At 53.0% G+C, this 18,457-nt stretch overlaps 1 protein-coding gene and 1 long non-coding RNA gene across 2 annotated transcripts in view; one reads left to right on the forward strand and one right to left on the reverse strand.

Moving 5' to 3' along the window:
* Window positions 1-1,987: 1,987 nt before the first annotated feature.
* GPR87 (G protein-coupled receptor 87) lies at window positions 1,988-13,296 on the forward strand. Its single transcript, XM_077785558.2, has 3 exons — window positions 1,988-2,128; window positions 11,459-11,591; window positions 12,118-13,296. The coding sequence occupies exons 2-3, from the start codon at window positions 11,558-11,560 to the stop codon at window positions 13,146-13,148; spliced, it is 1,065 nt and encodes a 354-aa protein (XP_077641684.1). The 5' UTR covers window positions 1,988-2,128; window positions 11,459-11,557; the 3' UTR covers window positions 13,149-13,296.
* The window catches only part of LOC146766703 (uncharacterized), a 38,275-nt gene continuing 21,882 nt past the window's right edge, over window positions 2,065-18,457 (reverse strand). The window contains exons 2-4 of the long non-coding RNA XR_014957444.1: window positions 6,573-6,611; window positions 5,885-5,986; window positions 2,065-2,203 (exon numbers count right to left, since the gene is read on the reverse strand). This is a non-coding gene — a long non-coding RNA (uncharacterized LOC146766703). The remainder of the gene's footprint in view (window positions 2,204-5,884; window positions 5,987-6,572; window positions 6,612-18,457) is intronic.

The following is an 18,457-nucleotide window of genomic DNA, read 5'->3' on the forward strand; positions in this document are numbered from 1 at the left end:
CAAAAATAAAGAGATTTTTAAAAAAAGTTAATGTGCCTTTGCACCATATTCAAAAACTAAACTAAAACCCCATTCTGGTGCAGAATATTTATTTATTATCCAAGCACACACCTGTTTTGTTGTGTAAGCTCTACTCCCAGAGTGCCAATCCCTGAACACCTGGGTCTCTGTAAGCTATTAAGTCATATTTTTTAAACATTTCAGTTTTCACTATCAATTTTTTCTCTTTCCCCACGGCAAATCCTGCTGCACTGGTTCTTAGACCCCAGGTGGGAGAGCACCAGCATTGGCAGTGTTGAAAAGCAGCAGCACAAACGTAGGCAACACATGCTGCTGTGCCATGCTGGATTGCAGGAGAGGCTGCATTCCATGAGCCAGCGGTGCCCCTGGAGCCCAGCTGTGCCCCTAGAATCCAGCTGTGCTCTGCACAGCACTGCCTCTGGAGCTCAGTGCCTCGTGCAGGGGATTGTTCCAGGAGGGTGCAAACCCCTCCAGACCCTCTGACTTTTGTTCTCCTGCTCCACCAGGCAGCTGCCAAGCCCTGGAGCACAAGGGGCAGCCAAAGGATGGAGAAGGGGAGCACACACTGTCCTGCCCAGTCACGTGCAAGGCAAAGGCTTCATCACGTCCCCCCTGCCCTGCTGCAGGGAAAGCCTTCTCCATCCTCAGGGATGTGTGCCTGCGGCAGGACCATCCCCTGCTGTCGGGGTATGCAGCTCCTGGGATGAGTTTGGCAGCTGAAATAATAAAACTGGACACACAAAGAGCAAAGCCGTGCTCCTGCAGCTTCATCTGCATGGGTTTGCTTTGCCTTGCAAAAGCTGGGCTTCAAAGGCGAGCCATGCCAGCAGCCTCCTGCCATCAGGGACTGTGCCTGATGCAAGGCAGAGCTCCCGAGGCAAGAGGAAATTTTGGAGGGAGTCTGCCCACAAGCAGAAATGTGGGATTTAGCACAGGGCTCCCCGGACAGAGGCCAGCAAAGCTGCTGGGGGGCAGCAGGTGGGTCCTGCTCTGGCTTGTCCCCTCGCAGGCTCCATGCAGCTGACAGGGCTCCTGTGCAGAGGGGCACTGGGGGATCAGCCCCTCAGATATTGGAGAAAAAAACCTTTACAATGTCTATGGAAAAGCCCAGGCAGAACAGACAGAAAATGGCCTTGGCAGCCCCTGCGCTCAGAGCACTGGGACTATTTTTTCTTTTTTTCCTGAATTTTTAATGAGAGAGATGGGATTTTGCTTTCTTTTAAAGAAGGCAGCAGATATGGAAAATTACCCACTTCATCCTCCACTGACATGAAGCAGAACTTTGTCCCACTAGAACAGTCCCAGTATTTTATCCCACGACCCAGTTTTATCCCATTATTATTTCAGTGCTCTAAAGGCACTAAATAGTCTGATTATAAACGTAAGTACAGCCAGGACCACTGAGGGCAGGGCTGCGAGAGGCAGTGGGCTCAGTCAGTCCTGAGGAGCACCATAGCAGGAAACAGACACTCAGGGCATTTTAGCTGCAACTTTGAGTGACAAACCTGGAGTTCTACTTTCATCCCACATGTTATTTAGAAGGAAGGATCTGTTCAAAGCACAACACTAAAGGCAATCTAAATATAATCAAATTAATAATTGACAAGATAATCTTGATGAGTAGATATTTTCATCTATCCAGCACCAGATTTCTCAGGCTGGGCTGAATCCACAGGCACGCTGCAGACGCTGCATGCCCCGGGAGGCAGAGGCAGGGCAGCAGTGAGCACCTGCAGGCTCTGCAGCCTTCCCTGCACGAACCCACCTCCCAGGTGAATCACTGTCTGCGTCCCGGGCGCCCCAGCTGCTCCGGAGCCAGGAAGTGAGCGCAACGCTCACCTACCCTGGCATGTGAGTCATTCCCAGGAATGAGAAAGCCAGTTGCTCCAGTTGCTCCTGGCCAGGGGAATTTTGACTCTCTGATCAGGTATCACCAAAAAATAGCCATTGGAAGCCCAAAAGTCCTGCTGCCAGACATGGTTGGTTCAGCTGCCCTGTCCCAGGAATTACTCTCCTGCCTACTGTAGCTCCAGGACGCGTTCTGCAGGAGTCTGAGGCGCTTCGGGGATGCAGCTCCGAGACGAGCGGAAGGCGACGATGGTGACAGGTAAGTGAGCTCTGACCATCCGGAAAGTGTTCCATAAGTCGTTCAGTGAATCTGCTAGCACCTTCTCACCCCTGGCTGAAAAAACAGGAATTAAGGTATTGTTATTAAGCTGCTGAAAACCAGACATGGAATCATAAACTGAGTGTCAGATCAATTCAAAGAGTGAAAAATTCTCAAAATAGCATGCCTTTACCAATCTTTTGTTCACTCGTACATAGTATTCACAGTGGCAAAAAAGGTTCGGTTTCTACTAATCCTTCCAAGATACAACTCAAAGTGCAGGTGGGTCCATTGCTTTGGTAACTTGCGTCCTGACAGAACTTATATAAAGTAAGATTCAGTAGCTACAATATCTGAATTTGCTTTAAAAGGGTTTGTACTATATTCCCTTTCTCCTCTTTCAGTACAGGAAAGCAAACTTGAGCTCTCTTCACTATATGAACAGAATAAATGTTCTCTTCCCTCGCACTTCATTCAAGTCATGTTAAAACTTGTCAGGTTCACTGGAAAAACCACATAGCTCTGAATGAGCAGACTAGATCTGATGAGTCTCACAGCTTGGGAAATATCTGAGGTGCTTGCAAAAACCTCCGTCTCTTAGGGAGATTTGATACTGAAGAGTTTGCTCTCGGTTACGGAGCACTGGGAGCAGCAGCGCAATTTGAGGGTTTGTTAAAAATTACTTGTTAGTGCACTGTGGGGCCTGCAGTACTCCTGTGTGCTCCATCTGGAAACTGGCGGCATTTCACACTTCTTTAAAATGTTTTTAAAGAATTCTGCAACACTCTTTAGAAAGGGAAACCAGGAAACCCAGGGAACCTTTGGGTGATGTCGCTGATCCACTCGCAGGCACTGGCCCTGAGCATGGCAGCCATCAGCAATTTCTGGTTAGGAGAAGCTTCCCCTCCTCTCCCGTGCTGGGCACAGAGCCCGTCCTGCCTCCCCACCGTGGGGAGGAGGCACGGCAGCACCTGGGACAGCCCCTGACAGGGAGCGGCAGCAGGGGCAGAGGTGCCAGGGGTCTCACACACGGAAACCGTGCGAGCATTCGGGGCTGGCAGACAAAACAAAACCTGCCCGGTCTCAGCAGCATCCCTGAGCCCGCCTCCCCGGCCCGTGCCGCCCAGCCCCGCCGTGTCCCGGGAGCCGTGTCCGCCCCGCGCCGGGCGCCGGAGCCCCGCGGGCGGGGACAGCGGCTCCGGCAGCGGCAGCGCAGAGAGCCCGCAGCCCGCACCGCGCCCGGCCCCGCACCGCGCCCGGCCCCGCACCGCGGAGAGCCCGCAGCCCGCACCGTGCCCGGCCCCGCACCGCGCCCGGCCCCGCACCGTGCCCAGCCCCGCACTGCACCCGGCCCCGCACCGCGCCCAGCCCCGCACCGCACCCAGCCCCGCACCGCGCTCGGCCCCGCACCGTGCCCAGCCCCGCACCACGGAGTGCCCGCAGCCCGCACCGTGCCCGGCCCCGCACCGCGGAGTGCCCGCAGCCCGCACGGCGCCCGGCCCCGCACCGCGCCCGGCCCCGCACCGTGCCCGGCCCCGCACCGTGCCCGGCCCCGCACTGTGCCCGGCCCCGCACCGCGCCCGGCCCCGCACCGTGCCCGGCCCCGCACCGTGCCCGGCCCCGCACCGTGCCCGGCCCCGCACCGCGGACTGCCCGCAGCCCGCACTGCACCCGGCCCCGCACCGCGCCCAGCCCCGCACCGTGGAGTGCCCGCAGCCCGCACCGCACCTGGCCCCGCACCGTGCCCAGCCCCGCACCGTGCCTGGCCCCGCACCATGCCCAACCCCGCACCGTGGAGTGCCCGCAGCCCGCACCGCGCCTGGCCCCGCACCGTGCCCGGCCCCGCACCGTGCCCGGCCCCGCACCGCGCCCAGCCCCGCACCGTGCCCAGCCCCGCACCACGGAGCTCCCAGCCCCACAGGGTGGCCGAGCTGGGGACATCCAGGGGCAGCTAAACAGGACAGGAGCTCCGGAACGGGGCAGCAAGGCACCATCCAGGCTGCTCCACAGCAACGCGGCGCTTCAGAGGCACAGGCTCCTTCCCACTGCCCTCGGCACAGAGCCCTGCGTGAGACGGGCCAGCAGCCAGCGACAGGGAATGCTCCTTCTCCTCGCTTTATGACCAGTCCCTTGCTCACCTTCTCAAAGCAAAGTTCAAAACGAGCCTCCTCTTTGAGCCGGTGAGCCCCAGGAGAAGCCAGGCAAGCCCCTGTGGTCCGACTACAGCGCCCAGCTCGAGCTGTGCAGTCTTATCGGCAGTTTGGGGCTGGGTGAAAATGCAGCAGACACACACCATGAGCTCCAGAGCCCCTGCACAGCTGTCAGCTCCACAGGAGCCCAGGCTGCAGCAGACACCAACCCAGGGCTGCCAGGAAAACTCTAGAGGAAGGAGGCAAGATCCATTCCTACATTTCAGCAGTCCTCATCCTTTCCAACAGGAAAAATTACCACAACATCTTCAATGAATTCAAACATTGCTCTGTCAATTATCAGAAGTTGGGTTTCCACTTCTGACCAACAATGAAGCTCACATGAGGTACTGCAGCAACCACTGCTTCTGGCTCTTCCTCAAGAAAATGGCAGTGGCACACCAAAGGGACAACTGATGCTGAGCAGCATCAACTGGACTTGGGTCAGCCTGTATCACCCTCCCTGCAGCAGCAGGCGCTGTGAAAGGAGCCCAGAGCTGGGTGGCAGGAGGAGCAGCAGCTTTCACAGCTGTGCCTGAGGCCCTGCCCAGGGCCAGCAGCCTGCACATCCCGAGAGGGGCAGGGAACTCTCGGGGCTGTGCATGAAAAAACGCCGTTGCACCAGGCTGGACTTCTCCCTAAAATCCCCGTGTCCTTTTTCTTCCTCTTTCAAGCAGTGGTGCTGCTGCAAGTAGCAAACAGCTCGGTGTGGCAGCAGGATGTACAGGAGCACAGAGAAACCAGCTGACACAGGCACACGAGGGTTTCCTGGTGCTTCTGTGATGTGAATTAGGATTGCATACAAAAAAAAATCAATAGAAATTGCTTCAGCACAAAGAAAAATGCCTGAAAGTGAGACTGGAGTTGCTGAAAGATTTAAATGGCACTGGCTATGTGCACATACCAATAATTATTTCCATTCCCCAATATATTTTCTCACAGTGGCCCCTGAGAGATGTGATACAGGCACAACAGACACAGGTCTCACAGATAAAGGTACAATGCTACCAATTACACATTGCATTTTTGTGTTTGCGCCCCAGACATCTTGATTGTTTTTAAAGTGTAATTTTGAAATTTCTACTTAATGTTTTTCACTACGCAGTACAAATAATCAAACCTAAAAGCTGATCTTTTCCATAAAAACCTGTGACTCAAGCCTGGCCACCCCAGCTGTGGCCTTTGCTGGTGGGCTGCAGAGCATGGCAGCCACGGCTGCACCCATGGCAACTGTGGCACCAGGGACATGGCACAGCCACGGTGACATGGCATAGCCACATGGCACCAGGGACATGGCACAGCCACGGTGACATGGCACAGGCACAGTGACATGGCACAGGGAAATGGCACCAGGGACATGGCACAGCCATGGTGACATGGCATAGCCACATGGCACCAGGGACATGGCACATGGCACCAGGGACATGGCACAGCCACGGTGATACGGCATAGCCATGTGGCACCAGGGACATGGCACTGCCATGTGGCAGTGCCAAGAACCCCCCTACCTGCCTGCACAGGAGCTTTGGGACCCTCCCCTACCCGTGGCCATGCACGGGGGCTGCACCTCACATGGGAATCCTCGGTGGGGCCCAAGGAAAGCCTCTCTGCAGGGCCCAGACAGCTCCTTCTGCCAGCAGGTTTGTGCAGCCACAACCAGCAGCAGCATCTGCTAGAAAGAAGCAAAGGAAACATTCCAGAGTTCCTTTCCTCCTCGCTAATTAGAGGCTGCCTTACTGAGAAAACATTCATTATCCCAGCCCTGCCAACCACGGTGTTGAGCTCTCCTTTTTTTATCCCCCCCCCCCCACAAAAAGCAGCCAGCAATTGCAACCCAGCTTCTCTTGCACCGAGAGCAGCTGCTCCCCTGCTGCCCAGTGGAGCCAGTTCTGTCGGCACCTCTCAGCTCCTGCAGGCCTCAGGAGCTGTGGAGCTGTCCTGGCTGTGACCCTCCAGCCCCACGTCCTGGGCACGGTGCCGGCCCCTCCGCACGGCAGCACAGCCCAGAGCAGCTGCCCAGAGGCACAGGGACCATGGAGGGCCCTTGGCCCAGCCCTGTGCCCCTGGCCAGGACAGGGACAGGGACAGGGACAGGGACAGGACAGGAACAGGGACAGGGACAGGGACGGGGATGGGGACGGGGACGGGGACAGGGACAGGGACAGGGACAGGGACGGGGACGGGGACGGGGACAGGGACAGGGACAGGGACAGGGACAGGGACAGTGACATGCTGGCCATGGACGCAGCACCCACCTGGGCAGCTCCAGCAGCATCACCTGGCAGCCACGGTACCTGTGCAAGGGAAAAGGGAATTCATGTGTCTTTAGGTTCTGCAAATAACCTCAAAAACAGTCTTACTGTTAACAATTAACAACAGTCCCTAGAGCTTGTAAACTGCACAGAAAATCTAATTCAAAGTAGGCAATACAATCCATGGACTTTTAGCAAGGAGCACTCCAAAACACAGAAAAAAGAAAGAATCCGTTAGCTCAGGCAATGTCATGTCAGCTACCTCACACAGGAACCATCGAGTTCCTAGTAATTCACTTGAGAAAAATATTAATGGCTACATTTGGAGAAAATATTCCAAAAGTGGCCTTGAGAAAGTTAGATTTGCCCAAGCCATCCTGCATTGGCACAGCCATCCTGGGCACTGGCACAGCCATCCTGGGCACTGGGCCACCCCGTCACTCCCAGCTGTCTCAGAGGAGCACTGAGCCGTGTTGTCAGTGCCTGTGTGGGGGCTCTGCAGGTGACAGGTGGCTTTTCTCCTCACAGAGCCGGGCTGGGGACACGGGTCCCTGCCAGCACGGAGCCAAGGGAGGGCTGCTCCTCTGCGCATCCCGACGTGGATGCCAGCTCAGGCCCGGGCAGGGCTGTGCCCTGGCCACTGCCCTTCCCGTGCCTGCTGAAGGCAAATGGAGAGGGCAGGGCAGACCCTGGAGACAGCGGGCGAGGGCAGAGGGAAGCCAGCTGCACAGCAGCTCCCCGGGGCAGGATGCTGCCCCGAGACACGCGAGAGGAGAGCCAGGCTGGACGCCAGGGGAACTTCAAGGAGGAACCTGAAACACAGAAGGGGCACAGAAGGGGGGTTGTGCCAGATGCTGGAGCAGACGAGCAGCTTTCTGAGCAGCTGCAGGTTCCTATTTCTGGCTAGGACCAACAAGAGGGGCACCATGAGCCACAGCTGGGGACAGTTATAGCCCAGTCCTTCCTTTCAGGCTCTCTGCGGCGCTGCTGGCACTGGAGCCAGCCAAGGTGGCCTCACTGCCAGGACGGGGGGCACGGGGCTGCTCTCACCCTCTCCCCGCTGAGGAAGGGACCCATGCTGGCTCTGGGTGTGACACCCCTGCTCAGCCAGCAGCACGGGGTGCTCGGGGCTCCAGCACTGCTCAGAGCACGGGGGGACCCCAGGAGCTCCCAGCCAGCCCAGGCAGGCCAGCACCAGCAGGTACTGGCTACAAAAACACCAGAACCTTTAGAGTGTGCAAAGCCCAAGACAGCAAGAAGGGCAGCTCGCCGGGGTAGGCATCGGTTCAAACAGGAATTTCAGGTTATTCCACTGTGCAGTACCAGCACATTAACATATTCCTTCACCAAAGGGAGATGGACCATTTCTGACAGAAGCCTCCAAGGAAGGGAAAAGTGGTGGTGCCACGGCTACTGGGGCCGGGCTTGTAGTGAGCAAGAGACAGCACCCAGACAGAGCAAGAGATGCAGGCAGGGCAAGCCACAACAGGAGGCTTGCTCAGGGGACACGGGACAGCTGTGAGACCAGTGGCACAGGCTCATGTCTGCCTGCAGCAGCTTCATGCACACATGCTCTTACCCTGCACCAGTGCTTTTTTCCCCTAAACCTTTAAAAACAACTCCCTGATTTGGTTCTGATGGGCAACAGAAAAGAGCAGCATTGCAGGCAGCCTACAGCAGGTTCAATATCTGCCTCACAGGTCTGTTGCTGCATTAACCCTGTCATTTACCCAACCTTATGGTGATGAATGCAGCAGAAGGCAAGGAGGCAGACATCAACAGGTTATGGGCTCAAATGAAAACCATTACTTAAGACTCCGCAGCCCCATGACCTAGAATAGCTAGTCTAGGTCACAAAGAGAGTTTTCTAATTCTAAAAGATTTAAATAAGATGAAAACATATTAGATATGAGCATAAACAATTTTTGTCTACATATCTATATATAAGGTAAATTCAAGCCTTAGTCACTAGAAAAACTCAGCAGTTGTTCCCTATCCACCTAACACTGAAGGCTGCCATGCAGGCTATTATTTCATTTCTTCTCTGAGGTTACATCAGTCATGCACATAAACCAGTCTGTCCACATCAGCAGCAAGAGATTATCTCATCAACCACAGACAAAGTACAGAAGCTACAAGAAGTAAAATGTATTCTGGTTTACAAAGCTGCCTGGATAAAGAAGCAGCTTCTAGTACATCTTCAAAGCCTTCCAAGCAGAATATATTTGTGTAGCAGGTTGATACAGCTACTTAGGATAAAATTGGTGAGGAAAGTGTCCAGAAAACTGGACAAGGAGAGGAAAGCCAGCCCTGCCGAGCATACAGAAAATACTGTATTCTGACAAGTAAAAAATCCACAGCTAGAGTACAGTTAGTGAGCATCTACAAAGTACCCTGAAATACTCTTCAAAGAGAACACAGTCTTCATCTCCCATTGCAATAAAACACATGAAAAAGAGTGAATTCTCCATATAATGAATTTGTTCCTACTCCTGGAATCTGCAATATTGCAGGCTTTTTTTGGAAAGAATGAAGCTACAGAGTACAGATACCCCAGCATGTAAATAATGAAGCCACACCGCTCTCAGTGCTCTGCCCATCACAGCACCCCTCAGCCTGGCAGACTTCGGTAGAAAACTCTGGCAACACCCTTGGACTGCTGAGTCTGATCAGGACCATGGCTGTGCATCCCACCTTCTGTCACACAGCCAGCTCTGCAGCAGGACCATAGCTGTGCATCCCACCTTCCATCACACCAGCACTGCTCCACAGCTCTGCACAGACCTGTTTGGTGAAGCCTTTCAAGCTTAGAGCTGCAGGAGAGCCTTTGGTGTGTGAGGAGGGCAGGCAGTTGCAGGTTAGCCTCTCTCCTCCACCCTGCAGACACCAGAGCCTCTGCTGAGCTCAGGTGTGCTGAGCCAAAGCTCAGCTGGCACAGGTTGCACTGGTGAAGAATTTGCTGCTTTCTTTTTCCAGCCACAGTCTGTTGAGATAATTTTGGAACATATTCTAACATTAAAACCGTCAGGAACAAGAAGACACTGAGATGTCCTGGCTCGGTCCTAGCTGGCCTGCACAGCAGCACAGAGCTCCCAGGATGGTGTCCCAGTGGCCTGGAGGTCCCTGGGCAATCCCAGGGTGGTCTCACCTTCCCTGGCCAGGGACACGTGTGGCAGGGCTGCAGGCCAGCCGCTGCCCTGGGCAGATCTCGGCGGGCAGCGTGGCAGTCGGGGCTAGAATGGCTCTGCAGGCCTGGGACACTGCAGTGCAGCAGCAGCACGGGCGCAGCAGCAGCACAGTCGCAGCAGCAGCAGCACAGGCGCAGCAGCAGCACGGGCACAGCAGCAGCACGGGCACAGCAGCATTCCCAGGTTACAGCAGGGCACACAGGGCACACAGGGCACACAGGGGACACAGGGCACACAGGGCACAGGGGGCACAGGGTGCACAGGCACACAGGGCACACAGGGCACACGGTGCACAGGGCACACAGGGCACACAGGGCACACGGTGCACAGGGGGCACAGGGTGCACAGGCACACAGGGGACACAGGCACGCAGGGCACACACAGGGCACACAGGGCACACACAGGGGACACAGGGGACACAGGCACACAGGGCACACAGGGCACACAGGGCACACAGGGCTCACAGGCACACAGGGCACACAGGCACACAGGGCACACAGGGCACACAGGGCACACGCAGGGCACACAGGGCACACAGCAGCCGCTCTTGCTCTGCCCCGAATCCCAGGCAGCGCATCCAAAACCTCACTGACTTCTCTGCACCGAAGTTTAGGAGAGCACTTCCTGAAGAACCTGAGAACAAGGAGTTTTCCAGGGGCCAGGAATTATGCAGACTTAAAAGAAACTCAGAAAAGCAGGGAAATAAGCACCTTATTTACATAAGGAGTTAGATAAGCATCTTTTCATAAAATCACGTACTCTTTTGATCTCTGCCTCCTGGGCAGAAAAGAGAGCTGCGAATCCTCAACAACAGCAAAACACGATGGTTAGTGCTGCTCAGACACACAGAAAACAAAACACCTACAACACCCTTGACAGTCTTGTCACTGTCAGAGCAAACAGTGCCAGCCAAGAAGCCAGATTGATAAAAAGGTTAAAATATCCAAATTAAAGTTTTTTTACTGATGCTTTCACACACCATTACTTGCTTTGGTGCCATCTAGTGCCACACAATACAGTTCCTACATGGGGATGGCTCCTAAAACAGGTTCTGGTCTGCAAAAAGGCTGCAGGAATCCCATCCCCTCTTCATTCCCATGAGAGCAGTCAGGTCTTGTGGAACTGATGAGATCTGAACCATTTTGCCAGTTTTCCTATCAAAACCTGTGAGCAAAAAATGAATCTCAGAAAAGTTACTGCATTTGCATACTGATTGAGGAAAAAACAATTTGGAGCACAGCCTTACAAACTGGTATTGGCAAAATCTCTTTGAACAATGTCAAATATCGTGATGTCATCATGGCATTAGTGAGTTTCTGCAGGTTTCAGTGTTCCTTGTGTGCCAGTTTCTATGAAAAGGGAACAGGAATTTGTCATTTCCACCACAGTTTGGGGTATACGCTATGAAGTCATGCACACATAACTCATAATTACTGATAAGACATTTTTACTTCAAGAAGTGAGTGGTGATTTTAAAAAAATATCTACTCACAGTCATCTATCACTGAAATGAGCAAGAAGGAGGCAATGAAGACCTGACAACACAACCACTGTGCACTACCCAGTCCTCAGCCACCTCAGCCAGCCCTTCTGTGGGAATTCCAGAGGAAGCTCCTTTCACAAGGCTCCTCTCCATGCAGGGGACAAGAAGGTGGGCCCTTCTATTTTCCTTTGGTTTTAATTTGGATGTTTTTTCCCCAGAACATCATCCTGGCACAGGCCCCACTGCATCCCAGATCCACAGCTGTCAGTGGGACTCCTGAAGAGAATTCCGGCTGAAAACCTACAGCAGCACAAAGGATGGGGTACAATTTGTCCTATGGAAAACTGCCAGGTAAAATAACAATGGAAATCTAAGTGACTGATAAGTGTTTATTTTATTACTATCCGTTCCTACCGACATTTGAAAGAAATTAGTCATTCCAGCACGGGCTGTCTGAACACTGCCCAGCGCTGCCCACAGCCAGCCTGGCTTGCCTCACCAGACAAGGTCAGAGTATAAACAACACGAAACAAAACATACTGCCATTTTATGGCAGAGTTTGTAAGTTTTTCACAAACATTTACATATGAAATCTTAAAATCCCCCAGAAACTGTGATATTTAAATACATTTAAGTAAACTAAGTTTAAATGCAGGTTTTGAGAGGCCTGAGGAGTCTCTCCAGAGCCCTGTCTCATGACAAACATCTCGGCTCACAAGTCACATTCTGTCGAGAAAGCCAAGAGCTGACAGCCTGCAGCTCTGATTTGTGGTTCGCCCGAGCAGGCTCAGCCTGCCCAGGGGGAGGGCAGCTGGAACCTGGCCCACCTGTAAAGCACCAGAAAGCTCCAGCCTGTTGTTTTCCCTCACTCCCACAGACAATCCCCTCGGCCCAGACAATGGCAGCTCACCCAACGCCAGCTCCCGCGGGCGCGCGGCGCAGGACGAGTTCACCACCATCGTGCTGCCCGTGCTCTACCTCGTCATCTTCCTGGCCAGCCTCCTGCTCAACGGCCTCGCAGTGTGGATCTTCTTCCACATCAGGAACAAAACCAGCTTTATATTTTACCTCAAGAACATTGTGGTGGCAGACCTGCTCATGACGCTGACGTTCCCGTTCAAGATCATCCAGGACTCGCGGCTGGGGCCGTGGCACTTCAACTCCTTCCTGTGCCGCTACACCACGGTGCTGTTCTACGCCAACATGTACACCACCATCGTCTTCCTGGGGCTCATCAGCATCGACCGCTACCTGAAGGTGGTGAAGCCCTTTGGAGACTCCAGGATGTACAGCATCACCTTCACCAAGATCCTGTCGGCCTGCGTCTGGGTGGTGATGGCGTTCCTGGCGCTGCCAAACCTGATCCTCACCAACGGCTACCCCACCAAGAGGAACGTGGACGACTGCCTGAAGCTGAAGTCTCCCCTGGGAGTCAAGTGGCACTCGGCTGTCGTCTACATCAACACCTGCACGTTCGTGGTGGTGCTGATCGTGCTGATAGGGTGCTACATTGCCATTTCCAGGTACATCTATAAATCCAGCAAACAGTTCATCAGCTCGTCCAGCCGAAAGCGGAAGCACAACCAGAGTATAAGGGTGGTCGTGGCTGTGTTCTTCACCTGCTTTTTGCCCTACCATTTGTGCCGAATACCCTTCACTTTTAGTCATCTGGACAAAATTTTAGATGACTCTGCACACAGGATCTTGTATTATTGTAAGGAAATGACGCTGTTCCTGTCGGCATGCAACGTCTGTCTGGACCCAATCATTTATTTTTTCATGTGTCGATCATTCTCACGAAGGCTGTTCAGGAAATCCAACATGAGAACCAGGAGCGAGAGCATCAGGTCCCTGCAGAGCGTCAGGAGGTCAGAGGTGCGCATCTACCACGAGTACACTGACGTCTGAAGGCACCCACAGAGACTCTGCTGACTCGTGAGAGTGCTTGTATATCATGTAAATAAAATGTCTCTTTAATATGTGACCACGAAGCTCACTGGGGGACGTGCAGACACATTCAGCTTTCCGTGTCAGCTCACCAACACCCAGCTCAGACTCTGTCCCCACAGGGACTGGGCTCGCTCGCGGGGCTGGGGGCTGTTTTGGCAGGTAGGCAGGTTGGCAGGTGGGTTGGTGCTTTAGAAACCAGCACAAGGCTGCCTCAGCTCACAAAACACCTGAGCTCGGGAGGCTGCAGCCAGGATGGACTCTCTGAGCAGACCTGCTGGGAGGAATCAGCTTCCCCAGGGTCTGGCAGATGGCAGCAGGTGACGGGAAGGGGAGGAGGTGGCACAGGCCCCTGGGGACCCTTGGTGTGCCCAGGGCAACATGGGGCTCTGTGCCACAGGGGTCTGTGCCACGGGCTCTGTGCCATGGGGGTCTGTGCCATGGGCTTTGTGCCATGGGGGTCTGTGCCACGGGCTCTGTGCCATGGGGGTCTGTGCCACGGGGGTTTGTGCCACAGGGGTCTGTGCCATGGGCTCTGTGCCACGGGCTCTGTGCCACGGGGGTTTGTGCCACGGGCTCTGTGCCACGGGCTCTGTGCCACGGGGGTCTGTGCCACAGGGTCTGTGCCATGGGGCTCTGTGCCACCAGCCCGACGCTCCGTGTCCCTCGTGGCGCAGCATCACCACCATCTCACCCAGGCTGGCCCTGAGCCCTCTCCAGCCCGGGATGTTCACGTGGGTCAGCCTGTCCTGGACTCACCGGGGATCAAATCCGCTTCGTTCAGAGCAAAAACTGCTGGGACACAAGTGAGGGAGCGGCTGAAGGCTGGCGGGCCCAGAGCACTCTGTGCTCACAGCCAGCCCGGGATGCAGTGCAGCCACACAGGCAGGAGATGGCAACAGCCCATGGGCCAGTGCCTCACACAGAACTACTTTCCTTTTCATACACAAAAAAAAGGGTTTGACAAGAAAACCCTGGAAATGCAGCACTGAAATGACAAGATTAAATTCTGCATGAGAATATCTTTCATGAATCTTTCTACTGAAAGGCAGTTTATTTCTTCTAATTTTTTTAACACTATTGGTTTAGGTTTAGATTTTGGTTTATGAATAATTAAGAAGTTGAAATATAAGTATGAAAATATTTGGATTCATGCAAGTATTATGAAACCACTTACATGATCAGGAGAGAACATTTCTGGAAAGTAAGACAGAATACTTTGGGTATTTATCCTACTTTAAATAAAAATACTTTAAATAGCTAAAATACCGCAGATAAACCCTGTTTCCCAATCAGCTTTGTAGAAAACTGTTCACACACACCAGACAAGTTCTGGGACCAAATCTGCCATCTTGCACCCTAAGCAGTCCATGCACATACAAAACCATATTAAGAGAACCAGTTTGGAGACTGGGTTGCATAGCTTAAATTCTGACAAGCACCAAACGAAATTGAATGATAGTATTTAGGACTGGAAGATCAGTTCTGTGTGCAGACGTTCCTAAGCAAAGACTGTCCTCTCAGGTCTTATATGGTTAAAGCAAATCAAGGCTGAGTGCTTCTGGTCACCCTTTCTCAAGTGTAAATCACCAAGGGTTTGTGGCTTGTTAAATTGTGCCTGGTAATTGCTGTGTTCAATTCACAGTGCCTTTTTCCCAGGTGGATGGTGGACTTGCCCCACAAGGCCAGCAAAGCCCAAAGAGCCACTTCAGGGGCAATTTCCCTGCTGGTCCCGAGCCAGAGGCCACTGAAGGCAGGTGAGGAGTCAGCAGAGCAGGGTCTGGGGTTGGCCCTGGCACAGGGTGGAGCTGCTGGTGCAGTGCAGGGGTGGCTGCAAACACAACCAGATGGGCACCTGCACCCCCAGTGTGCTGTGTGCCCTCTTGACAGGATGTACACACACCACCTTTCTCACTACCTGCGAATTTTTAACTAAAGGATGGATTTTCATGGTGTTTCCTCCTCGGAGAGACACTACTGGTGATCCCTTGTAAGGGCTTTCCAGAAAAAAATCTGTTACCCAAAGCAGCCACACTCGGGAGATGGGATGGTGCCCTCCAAAGCACAGCCTGAAGAGCAGTGCTCCTGCCCGGGGACCAAAGGGATAAAGCAGTCAGTAACTCCTAGGAAATGTCCCAGAAGTGGGATATCCGTGTGAATCTGGGAAGGGAAGGCACAGCCCTGCACTCCCAGCACAGGCCAGCCAGGAGCAGCCCCTGCACTGCAGCCTGACCCCTGCATGCAGGCAGCACTGCATGGAACCCCAGGGCAGCTCTGCAGCCCCCAGAGAAGTTCTGCAGCCCCCAGGGCAGCTCTGCAGCCCCCAGAGAAGCTCTGCAGCCCCCAGAGCAGCTCTGCAACCCCCAGGGCAGCTCTGCAGCCCCCAGAGAAGCTCTGCAGCCCCCAGGGCAGCTCTGCAGCCCCCAGAGCAGCTCTGCAACCCCCAGGGCAGCTCTGCAGCCCCCAGAGAAGCTCTGCAGCCCCCAGAGCAGCTCTGCAACCCCCAGGGCAGCTCTGCAGCCCCCAGAGAAGCTCTGCAGCCCCCAGGGCAGCTCTGCAGCCCCCAGAGCAGCTCTGCAACCCCCAGGGCACCTCTGCAGCCCCCAGAGAAGCCCTGCAGCCCCCAGGGCAGCTACTCTGCTTGGCAGGGTGTGTCTGTGACAATCCTGACCACTGCTCTGTACCACACTCACAGTCACGGCAGCCTTTGAAGATGCTCTTTGTGAAGTATTTTCCCATGGCTAAAAATGAATTATACCACAATATTCCAATCCCCAAATACCAGATAACTATATTTATTTTATCCAGATTTGGCATGGAATTTTGGTCTCTAAGAGCTGATCTTGAAAGAGAAAGCTACCAGGAAGTGGCACGTAAAGCCTCAGGCTCTGACCTGTCACTGCCCTTTCAGAGACCCACATCAGGCTCTCAGACATGGATATAAACTGTGGCTGTGCAGTCCCAGAGTCCCATTTTTAAGAGGAAACACAGTTTTCTGGATGGAAGTACAACAGCAGAACTGACCCAAGAATCCAAGGAGCAATTCCTGAACAATTGAACAATTCATTAACATTTGAGACTTTTTACATTCAGGAAGATTTGCATTACAGTGTTTGTAACTCAAATGTAATTATATCTTACATATTCTGATTGACTAACCAAAGTAGATCTCTCCATGCCAGGGCATTATTGTGGGAGAAATGTGATTTGCATCTGTACTCAGAGCCAGCTCCAGATCACTACTGGTGCAGGGCTTTCGTCATCACATTTATTTTGTGCTCTGCTCCTGTGGTTTTTTTGCTAATGACCTTTCCTGTGACTTTCCACCAGTGCAGCTTCACAGAAAAAGGAAACTAAACCCACCCAAATGTCTAAAAACCTGTCTTTGCCCTGGCACCCACCAGCCTCTCGAGATGGATTAAGCAGTGGGAAAGTGCAGATAAGCAGAGTGGCCGTGACAGGTTCACCCAGCTTGGTCAGGTTGGAAGCATAAAACAGTGGAGAAAATTAAAACTCAGCATGCCATGGAGCCCAGGGTGCAGGCACCAAACCGGATGGAGGTCTTGTGGTCTGTGTTAACCAGAAATGCTCAGTAAACCAAATCCACTCCCTACCTATACAAATATCCTGTAAATATGTCCTGTAAAACGCACCCACAAACAAGGGAGGTTTGACTACAGTCCCACACACAGAACTTTGCACATCAGTGGTTGCTAAGGTATAAAAGGTATCCCAATTTTGCATCCAACTGGGGGATGAGAATTCAACACACAATTGAAGGGTTTGTCCTCCTCACGCTCCCCAGAAGAGACACCATTTGATAAGTTTTTTGTCCTTGTCTATGCCAAGTGTTCACCAGATATTAGGCTCATGATCAAGACACTTATGACTAGATATTAACCTTGTGACCAGAAATGGTGGAAGGATGAGAAAAAGGCAGCAGAGAAAAAAGTAAAAAAAAAAAAAGAAAAAAGAAGGAAAGAAAAAAGTGGAAAAGATAAAGGAGTCATTTGTGCAGGTTTTGAGGAGAGTTTATCTTGCACACAAAAGGAAATGCAAAGGTGACCACAGGTCACCCATTTCCTGAAAAGGCTACAGATGTAGAATGTATGATTCCGAAGTCAAAAAATGAGGTACTTAAAACACAATTGTCTTTTGAGAAAGATACACAGGAGAAACTGCAAAAATTATGTCGACAGTCTTTGAAGTACAAATGCTCAACTAGAAAAACTGCTGTCTGTGGCTGAAAGACAACAGAACCATCTGCAGGGAAGCCTACTTTGACTAAGTAAGGAAAATGACTTGATCAAATCCCACATGAAGCATTTTCTAATTCAGCCCAGCTCCGTCCCCTCCCTCAGCACCCCTCTCCTGCCACCCCCTAAGGCCAAAGTGCTCCCATCAGTGTGGGAGCAGCAGTGGTGCCACCTGAATATGGACACGGGCTTGATGAAAGGGCTCCAGACAAATCCTTGTAAGGGCTCAGAAGGCTGTTCCATGAGGATGCACAGACATCCACCCATCATCCAAACAAAACTGAGCAGAAAACATTTGCTGGCAGATTTGACAGGGCAAAAACACAACTAGAAGTCCTGCAATACTTTTGTAATTAGCTGGCCTTCTAGGGGGATTATCCTAGGAAAATATTTGTTTTGTTCATCCTGCTTTCAGCAATTCCCAGAGTTGGCCACTGGTACCCTACAGTCTGCATGATTTCATGTTCAGTAGGGCTGGAGGCACTGGCAGCTCTGTCAGCAGGTCTGGGAAGGGCACAGGTAAGACCCGTGGGCACAGATACCCCCTCCACATGGCAGTGGCTTGGTGCTGCAAGAGCCTGCATTTAGAACTCGAGCCAGGACCCATCACCCCACTTCTGCCAGCAAAGACTGCAGAGCTGCCACCCCTGGCACTGCTGGCACCAGCCAGGAGAAGAACCCGACCACCCCCAGTCCTTTTGTCACCAGACCTGCTGGGACATGCCAGCAGTGCTCTCCCCTCCCTGCCTCATGGGACAGAGGCTCATCAGCAGGATCATGCAAAAGGATTCCCTTCTTAGGCCCTCAGCTCAGCTCAGACAAAGTGTTAACAGCTTCTCTTAATAAGACAACTGGCAGTAGGGAAATTTGGATTTTGGGGGAAGAAGCAGACTTGTGTGGCTAAGGGAAAAATACATTATCAGTTTGTTCTTAGGCCATCTAAAGTGCACGGCAAAGTGCAGGGCCTTCTAGTGACCAGGCTCACTGTCTACTTTCTAACCCTTTAGAAACAGC

Source organism: Lonchura striata, chromosome 9, assembly GCF_050655825.1.
Source record: "Lonchura striata isolate lonStrDom1 chromosome 9, ASM5065582v1, whole genome shotgun sequence".
Classification (NCBI taxonomy): domain Eukaryota; kingdom Metazoa; phylum Chordata; class Aves; order Passeriformes; family Estrildidae; genus Lonchura; species Lonchura striata.

Coding starts and splice junctions, on each gene's coding strand:
- GPR87 (XM_077785558.2), top strand. CDS start 11,558: ATGGGGTACAATTTGTCCTATGGAAAACTGCCAG. Junction 11,592..12,117: donor GTCCTATGGAAAACTGCCAG/GTAAAATAACAA, acceptor TCACTCCCACAG/ACAATCCCCTCGGCCCAGAC.